Source organism: Lycium barbarum, chromosome 9 (assembly GCF_019175385.1).
Source record: "Lycium barbarum isolate Lr01 chromosome 9, ASM1917538v2, whole genome shotgun sequence".
Classification (NCBI taxonomy): domain Eukaryota; kingdom Viridiplantae; phylum Streptophyta; class Magnoliopsida; order Solanales; family Solanaceae; genus Lycium; species Lycium barbarum.
Window position 1 is genome coordinate 13151690 of NC_083345.1, and position 9684 is coordinate 13161373.

Below are 9684 nucleotides of genomic sequence, written 5' to 3' on the forward strand. Positions count from 1 at the left end.
GTTTAATCCAATTTTTTTTTTCAGACAAGTCAATTTCATTCATTCACTTTTAGCGTCAATAAAAATAAAATAAGCCTAATATCATTTTCAAACATTTCATCGATTACACATCAAATTCTTAAATTATCTATTTAAATAATTTGTTCCTGTAATTTAAATTAGTGTTGATCATATTATTCGATTCATATATTCATGTAAAAATCTATTAAAGCAAAGGTGTCAATGGATGAGATTTTGATGCTGAGCAGTTAAAAATATACCGGCAGTTGATTAGTGAAATTGTATGGGAAGCAATGCTAAAACTCCAAGCACCAAATTATAAAGGCAAATATTGTTCTATAGTTAGTTACGGAATGAGGCCTGGGATGCACGAAAACTAAGTACGAATATGAATAATAGTAATAAAAACATCTTCTTCATTTTTCAAAAACTCTAGATCAATTTTATATCCTAATTAGTTCTTCTCAACATATAACGCTTCTTTCCTCGTTAATATTTTATTTTTATTTTATACGAGCTCCAAATTTCCTTTTGAAAGTAATAATAGCTGAGGATCTGAAATTGATTCATTACTTTTTTTTCTATTCATTTTATTCATCAATTAAGGGAACATGTTTTTTATTACTAAGTTACTTTACTAATTAAGAGAAATGTTAGTATCTTATTGGTAATTTATGTATGAGAGTGAGTCAAGAGATCACTTGCGGCAATTTAACTAAGTAGATATTAATACGAAGAATATTTGATGAGACTGCAAAAGTTAGTTCTCATTTGATTCCTTTTGATATACGCATGAATAATATCAATTTTAATATTTTTATATATATGTTTTATGTTCAAGAGGTTATTTAAAAGTTAGTTTAGAATAGAATAGTATAAGCTGGTTCACCATCTTCTATCATCTATAGCTTTGAGCATTGAATCTAATGAAAAATTAGTATTACACTCGTAGTGGTTATTCCAAATAAAAATGGCAGCATTGTTGCTTCTACAATGTGAGATTGTGAAGTGATTTTAAATAGTTTCTCTTTATCTAAATAAAATCACCAACAATAGCATATATATTATCACACTTGATTGACAAGTCTTTTAGTAGGTGGGGAGAGAGATCATTGTGGAAGTGAGAGAAAACAGTAAATGAGTAAAATTGTATTAATGAAAATATATTTCATTAATTATGGAGAGGGTTGGCTTTAATCGGAGTTTATTACTGTATTTTTTTTCTATTCAATGTGCTATATTTGTTACTTTTAAAAAGATATGTTATTCTTGTATATAATTCTTACTAATTGGTTTAGGGGGTAAATGTCTCTAAAAAGGAAAAAAAGGAGAAAAATAATTAAGGCTTTGTATATTGTTTAGGTTAGCCCACCGTATAATGAAAGAAAAAATAAATAAATTTGTGTATATTGTTTAGGCTAGCCCACCGTATAATGAAATAAAAAATAAATAAAGTTGTGTATATTATTTAGATTGGCCCATCATATAATGAAAAAAAATAAAGTTGTGTATATTATTAGGTTGGCCCACCGTATAATATAGGTGTATGTATCTCATTTAAATATTGTCATTTATGTTTTAGTGTAACCTACTTTAATCATAACACTACATTAAAGGAGAGAGGTTGGCCATTGAGGGTTAGGGTATTCTGGTCATTTTTCTGTGAGCTAGCACCAATTTTGACAGTTTTGACAAAGTGGGTTTTGCTATTTAGCAGCACCCGTTTCCATTAGTTCCACTTGTCATAAAAAGTCTTAGCAATATGAACCAGTGAGAAGAAACTACTTCCAAATATGTACTGACCTTAATAAGAGATGTTTACATATTACAAGTAGAACTTAAATCCTTTTCAAAAACATAAACTGTACTGCAAACTTAAAAAGAGGCCAGGGCTCAATTTAATTATTTGCCCTAATTAAATTCATTGCTGTCTTTCAGGTAACAACTAACACGAGGAAAACTAGCTACTTGCCAAGTTTCGTTTAATCAATGGATTAAATAACAACTTTGAACTCGAGACACAATAACTCCATATGCTATCTGCTGTGGGAAACTGGGACATGTTTGTCTAGAATCAAACAAAATCTTATAAGCTTTTGGTCTATTGTATAAAAAAATCCCTCAATATTCATTCAACAGTATTAAGATATTTCTTATCTTCATGAGGTACAAAGAACGTCTTCACTTTCTATCTTTTCCTTGCTGAACATCTGTCAATTCTTAACTCAATAAATAGAAATCAAGAATATCTATTACTACTATACAACTGATTGGTTGTAATTAAGGATCTGCATAACCAAAAATAAAATCTATTATATATCGTCAAAGAAACAAGTGCATTAACGTGATGATATTAAAATTGACTATAAATTTTAGTTAAAAGTTTCAGATAGCATACACAGGTATATTCTGTAATTATGATATCTCTAATTAATCTCAAAATTGTCATAGTTCTTACTTTCTCACTTATATAATCAAAATTCATTATATTCACTAGATGAGTAGAAACATTTTTCTCATATATGAACCATTTAAGTTTTTCATAACCTCAAAAACTAATGATCAGCTTTCAACTTGGTCCCATTTTATTTTTGATAATTGTGGTGTATGAGCCTGCTTGCGCACACCTCAACTAATTCTACGAATTACCTGCTACCTAGCACCAGTACAGATAGCGGGTAACTTTGTCCTTACAAGTATCTAAACAGGAAAATAAGAGAGTAACGTGGCAAATAACAAGCTGGGGACAAAGTTACATTTCAATACTGAAGAAAACAAGTAGACCTTCCAAGAAGTGAAAGGTACCAAACAATTCCATGGGTTAAAAGGAACATATAAAACCCGTGAGAATCATAAAATTATACTTGTAGAATTGCTTTCTTTTGCAAAAGAATTGGCATCCTCCCAATTAATTAGCAACTAACTTATAGTTCTATATTAGATAAATCATATATAGAACTAAAATCCATATTATGAAAACAAAAGAATCAAAAACTAATAGTAAATTGATTGATATTTACTTTGGTCTAGAACCCAAAAATCCAAGCTGACGAGCCAAAATATCCACATTTCCTTCTTCATTTCCTCCAATATTATTATCAAGTACATTGATCTCATCTTCAACATTTTCATCCAACAAATCCTCCCAAAATCCTTCATCAATATCTTTATTCTCACTTTCAAAGTTTACGAAATCTTCATTCTCAATATTGTAGTCTTCTTGATCAAGATTGATTCTGTTCCCACTTGGTCCTTGCATGCTCATATGATCAAGTGATCTCTCCAATTCAAAATCATCAAATCCATAAATTTCACCATAATATTCTTGAGGTTCCATCTTTATATTAACATCATTTCCATCGATATTATTCACACTATGTCCTAATTCTCCAAGTCCAACATTGCTAGGACCTTGATGATCAATTTGCCTCCTTCTCTTCTTCCTAATTTCTTCTACAAGTTCCTTCCTTCTTTCCTTTTGTTGCATCATTTGCTCCAAAAACCTTGGATTTTCCATTGCTTTAGCCAAGAAACTCATCATTTGTTTCTGTTTTTGTTCAGTTCTTTTAAGCTTTTCTTCCATTGATTTGATGTATGATTTTGTAGTCTGTTGGTGTTGTCTAAGCTCCACCAATTCCATCACCAAAACCTGCTTCTCGCGCCTTAATCGATCAATTTCTCCATCTAATTCAAGCTTTCCCAATTCAATATAAGAGTCTATACCTTGATTTGAAGCTTGGCCAAGATGGAAATTACTTGTCTTTCTCCTCCTAATTGTTTTCAAGAGATGCCTTTGTCCCCTCAAGAAACCTTCATTAGCAAACTCCCATTGGTCTGGATTAACCTTCCTAAATCCCTGCATGATAATTCACATTGCTAGAAATCTTCCATTAGGGAAGAAAAATGAAAAAGAAGATCATGAAATACGAATATAATTTATATTAGGATTTTTCTTATATGTACCGATAGTATAATTTTTTTCAATACTATTGATAGTTACCTGCCTTATTTTCCAATTTACTCATTCCACTTTCTATGGACAGTTTACATATAATTATCTTTTAGGTAACATGATAGTATAAGAAGTCTTTATATAAACTGTCAGCGTATAATCGTTAACCTCATCATAAATTAACTCATAATAAAGTTGTCTTGTGCACTCATAAAGAAGTATTGCTAGGAGAAATTGCATTATTTGCATACACTAATGAAATGTAGCCGAACATAAAATAATTGGAATTGGCTGATGAGTTATTTTAATGTTAATTACACATAGGTAACTGCACATTTCCTTTTTGTTTTGTGACTAAAGATACATATATCACTTCCCTTTCGTAGCGATTTAGCCGTAGATTTATATAGTTTTCTAAGCTCTTATTCTTTCTATTTTAAAGACATTATGATTTATTCTCCACAATACCTTAAAAAAAGAAACAAATCGAGTGCAACTTGCCAATAAAGGAAAAAAGAAAAAAGTGCAAGCTGCATTTGAAAATTCATAATATTCACTAGAAACTTCACTGACATGAGAAAAATCTAGAGAAGTGCAAGCTGCATTTGAAAATTCAGAATATTCACCAGAAACTTCACTAACATGAGAAAATTCTAGAGCACAATATATATAAACAACTATACATATACATATCATTATAATTGACCAAAAAAAGATAAAAATATATCATTATATAGAAGTCTGGATCTTTTTTTGTTTTCTACATATACGAGTATTTTGTGTGCTCATACATTCTATTTGAGTTTGAGTTTAACTTGAAAGCTTTGCAAGAGTTAGAAGTTACAGTTAATATTAATCAAACATCAATCAAAAGGATACAAATTGACTGGATGGTAAATCTTATAAACAAAGAAATAATTTCACAACAAAAAGATTTTAAAAAAAGCACTAAATAAAATGGTAGTATGACATTACTAATAAATTCAAAGTGTGGGGTTTTTGGAACAAAAAGATCAAATAAAAAAGAAGAAACATGATTAAAAAATCTGACATTGTTGTTAGCTAACAAATTTTAAATGTATTCTAAATTTCAAAATGACATTTATCTAACAAGATTAACTCAGTTATGATATGTATGGTTGACTTTTCCAATAAAAAATTGAAATATATGTTAGATTTTTTCTTTTTTTGCAAGCTAATCCAACTAAAAATAAAAATATCAAATAATGAAAATAATTCTTGATATCTTAATTCATAAACCCTATACAAAAGAAGGATAGTAGTCATAGAACTTAAGTCGAGTCTCATGTTAAGAAAAAACCACATACCAGTATTGAAACAAAATTAATAAGCATTCCAATAATAATATTTGAATTGAGATAAAAGAATTTGAATTTTACTTGAAAGATAATATTTTTATTAAATGGCATACAAAAATTAAATTAAAAATAAGAACATTTGGATTGATGTTAAACTTGACATTGAATTGAATTAATGGCTAGCTTAACATAATCAACAAAAAGAATTAAAGAGATGTGGTTAATGTTTGAATTTGATATTAAACTGAATATGGATTTGTGTGCATTTTGATGATTTTTGCATACTTAAAACAAATTCGTATTGTGAATAAGATAACTAAAATTTAGAAAATAAGCCGAAAACGAAAACATTGAATAATGAAAATAAATATAAGGGTATTTATACTTAGAATTAACTTTAAAAATAAGATAATTTAACTAAAAATACTAAAAGACTTAATTGATAAACAGTAGGGCGATATTATTCAATCATTAGAGTTTTGGTTACCATTAATGTAATATTTTCAAAGTATATCATTTTTTGATATTCATTTAAAGTATAATATTGAATCATTATGGAATTGTTATAAAATATCTTTAATTTTAATAATTATTCTGTTATATTACATGCATTAACTATGAGCCTGTTTGGATGCATGGGCTTATGTCTATAAGCTGAAAACAACTTATAAGCTAAAAAAAATAAGTTGGGTAGTCTAACTTATTTTTTTTGGCTTATAAGCTGTTTTCAGCTTATAAGCTGCTTTAGATAAGCTAAGTCAAATGAGTCCAATTATTTTTTTGAGCTTATTTGAAGCACAAAATGACTTTAAGCTGGCCAGCCAAATACTCAAAAAAGCTGAAAACAGCTTATAAGTAACTTATAAGCCAATCCAAACGGGCTCTATGTGTTTAAAAGGTTTTTGTTCTCTTGCATTCTCAATTAAGTAAATGGAATTTGAGTTTTCGCTACTATTATCAAAAATTACTTATTCGAATAATTTCTATTTAAAATTTTATTATGCTCAGTTATCAAAATTATAGATGTTCAAATTTATTTTTCATATTTTTACTTCATTTATTATATAATTAAAGTTAAGTCCATAATATATGTCGGTACTTTCAGATACTGTATTTGAGACAATTGTACCTTATGATATGCAACTTGGGTGGGGTTTTTTTTTGGGGGGAGGGGGGGGGGGGGGGTGAACGTTAGGGCTATTAAAAAGAGAAAACAAGAGATAGGTCAATAATTTAGAGGGTAAAAAGGTACTTAAAAAGTTCAAAAGAATGATTTTCACCCATAAAAATGATGATATAATTTTGATCAAAATTAAATAAAAATATTATGAAGAGAGAAAAAGAAATTCTATATCTATTTAAGGAACTAACAAAATATTTGCACTTATCATCCGTATTTTCTAATTTTATATGCAATAACAAATAAGATGACAATTGAATTTTATTAAAGTAATATATGATCTAATGTACTTAAACAAGACAGATTATAATTTGTCAATAAATATATTTTTCAATATTTTCCACGCATCGCGTGGATACTAGAACTAGTATCTTTAAAAAAAAAAAAAGAATAAGAAGAAACAAATCGAGTGCAACTTGCCAATAAAGGAAAAAAGAATATAGTGCAAGTTGCATCTGAAAATTCAGAATACTCACTAGAAACTTCACTGACATGAGAAAATTCTAGAGCACTATATATATCAACAACTATATATATCATTATATAGAAGTCTTGATCTTTTTTGTTCTCTATATATAAGAGTATTTTGTGTGCTCATATACACTATTTGAATTGGTTAGAGAAAAATAATGCTTACATAAGTATTGAGCTGCCTGACAAAGCTTGAGAAATTGTTATGCTTGAAGTGCCTTGGAAGTAGATTCATGGCAAAGGTCTGAGGATCCCAAACAATGAAACTGTTATTACCTATACTCCAAGAAACAACACCATTTGTGTTTGGATCATCCACAAGCTCATAAGTCTTTGTTAGAAATGGTGGAGGCCCATTCTCATGAAGCCCCTCCATTGGTTGAGGATTAGTCCACATAAAGGAAGAAGTCTCATTAGATTCAGGAAACTCTTCTTTTATTGGGGGAAAATTAGGATCCATATATACTTATGAATCTTGAATAACAAGGGGTAGAAAATTAGATCTTATGAGGTGAAGCTCAAAGAATAATAAGTCTTGAAAGGAAAATAACAAATGAAGATAATACAAATATAGTGTGTTTTTGAAGTTCAAAGGAAGAGCTACAACATCTTTGGGAGTTTCTCTTCAAAGGGTATATTGATTTGTGGTGGTTTAAGGAGTTAGGGTTTGAGAGAAAGGGTTTGGGAGTGAGGAAAATCCAGATTTAGATGAAAACCTGAAGAAGCAATAGGAGTAGAGAAAGAAAATAAATTATATAGAGAGGTAAAAAGATCTACAAAAGAGTTTGTAAAATAAGGAAGTTGGATTTAGATTTGGAGGAGATGGAAATATGTTGTAATGGAGGTCAAGAGAGAGGAGAGAGAGAGATGGAAAAAAGAGCTGGTTAGGTCACGGTTTGATGAATACAGGTTTTGAAAATAATAGTATTAGTTTAATTATGGAATGGTCCTTAGATATTTTCAGTCCCTTTTTATATTTTATTTCTCAGAATTAACTCTTCTTTAATAACCCTTTTTGGAAGGTCTGGCAGGAGAACAGTTTTATTTGTTCATTGAACCTAATGGCAGATAATAATATAAACTTTGTACTAATCTAAATACTTAATTAGTCTGTATCTTTCTCTTTCTGGTCAAAAGTAGTAAGATCTTTTTTTAATATTTTGAAATGTCTCAAAATACTTGATGTGCAGAATTTGATACTTGTTTGGTCATTTCTCTCTCGGGAACTATTTTTATAACTTCAACTTCATCTATTTTTATAACTTCAACTTCTTTCTACTAGTCGCGTGCTTGGCTTCAAAACCTTACATAGAATGAAGAGCATGACTCTAATCTCGTGTTGGCTGGCTTTGCGAACTAATTGGGTTGGGGGGAAGACAAGTGCATATGGGATCTCGAGTCGGGGCAGCGAGTAACTAAGAGAAACATTTCATCAGACGACGACTACTTCACTTATTATTTTTGAGTTAATGACTCGCCAAATTTAATTTTTAAGTGATTTTTATTAGAAAAGACTTTATTTTTATTCCGTCTCTACTTATATAATTACAAGTCAAACCAATATTTGAAATTATACCTCAAAAAAGGTTTTACATAAAACAAGATGGATGGAAATCAAAAAGTCACGACACAGGCAATTCTGTTATCCCTCAACATCCAAAAATTACTTAAAAGTTCTAGCATTTAACAATTATTGACAGGAGAAAATTGCAACTTATTATGATTTCTTATCTTATTTAGGAATAATTACTTGACATAGTTACTTCTAAGAGGTAATTACTGATAATAACTATCTTTTAATTTATTTATATTTAGTAGCTACAGTAATTGTAAATTACAATTCCTAACTCTACCAAAATAGATCAAGCTTCTATGGTTGGAGTGGTTATTGCCTATTGGGGGTGGCTCTGCCCCTGCCCTGCCCACCCAGGTTCGAACCAAGCCAACCACATTACTTTTCTTACATATTTTTTTAGTTTCTTCTCCTTGTATTTTGAGATACATATAAGATACATTCAAATACATGTGACATCAGATACAACTAAACATGTACCCTTAAATATAGTCAAAAACAACGAAAACACCGTTAAATACACGTGAATACACAAAAAGTAGCTACGAGTGGTAAGAATGGATAATAAGATAGTTATTTATGTAAGTTTACCTCTTATTTATGAGGCACATTGCATACAAAATTACTTTTTGTGTAAAATTACTTAGCCTATTACTTATAAGGCAAATTCCTTGGGTGAAACTTTAGTTTCTCCCTCATCAATTCTTCCTTTTCAAGGAATGTACAGTCGGACCTCTCTATAACGGCACCTGCATATAACAACACCTCTCTATAATAGCCAAGTTTTTTCGGAACCGATTTTTTATGTTATATTTTACTTCTCTATAATAGCATTTCACCTATAATAGCAACAACCAATTTTATAACAGTACGCTCTTTATAAAATTACCCCCATATAACAACTATCTTTTTTTTTTTTGGTAATATAAAAATTAACCATCCAATAAAAATAGAATATATATGATTACCAATAATATATGTAGAGATTTTGACCAAATATTTGATCATTTAATACACTATTTATGACAAAAAATATCATATGAATGTATATATTTTCATCATTAAACGGTTTTCATTCGTTATACAAAGTGTGATTAAGCTTAGAATTTGACAATTAATAAATGAAAATTATATTTTATGCATCTTTTTTGCCTAAAATAGCGAAGTATTATTTAAATATCAATGTTGT

General features: G+C 29.3%; 1 protein-coding gene across 1 annotated transcript; it reads right to left on the reverse strand.

Annotated features, from left to right (window-relative positions):
* Positions 1–2738: 2738 nt before the first annotated feature.
* LOC132610355 (heat stress transcription factor A-6b-like) lies at positions 2739–7991 on the reverse strand. The gene is made up of 2 exons (XM_060324662.1): positions 7089–7991; positions 2739–3856 (listed from the first exon to the last, which is right to left on the reverse strand). The coding sequence occupies exons 1-2, from the start codon at positions 7380–7382 to the stop codon at positions 3017–3019; spliced, it is 1134 nt and encodes a 377-aa protein (XP_060180645.1). The 5' UTR covers positions 7383–7991; the 3' UTR covers positions 2739–3016.
* Positions 7992–9684: the final 1693 nt, after the last annotated feature.

Excerpts from the sequence above, each read along its gene's own strand:
- LOC132610355 (XM_060324662.1), bottom strand. The coding sequence starts at position 7,382 with ATGGATCCTAATTTTCCCCCAATAAAAGAAGAGTTTCCTGAATCTAAT. Across the intron at positions 3,857-7,088 it reads TCAGGCAGCTCAATACTTAT|GGATTTAGGAAGGTTAATCC; the intron begins GTAAGCATTATT and ends ATTATCATGCAG.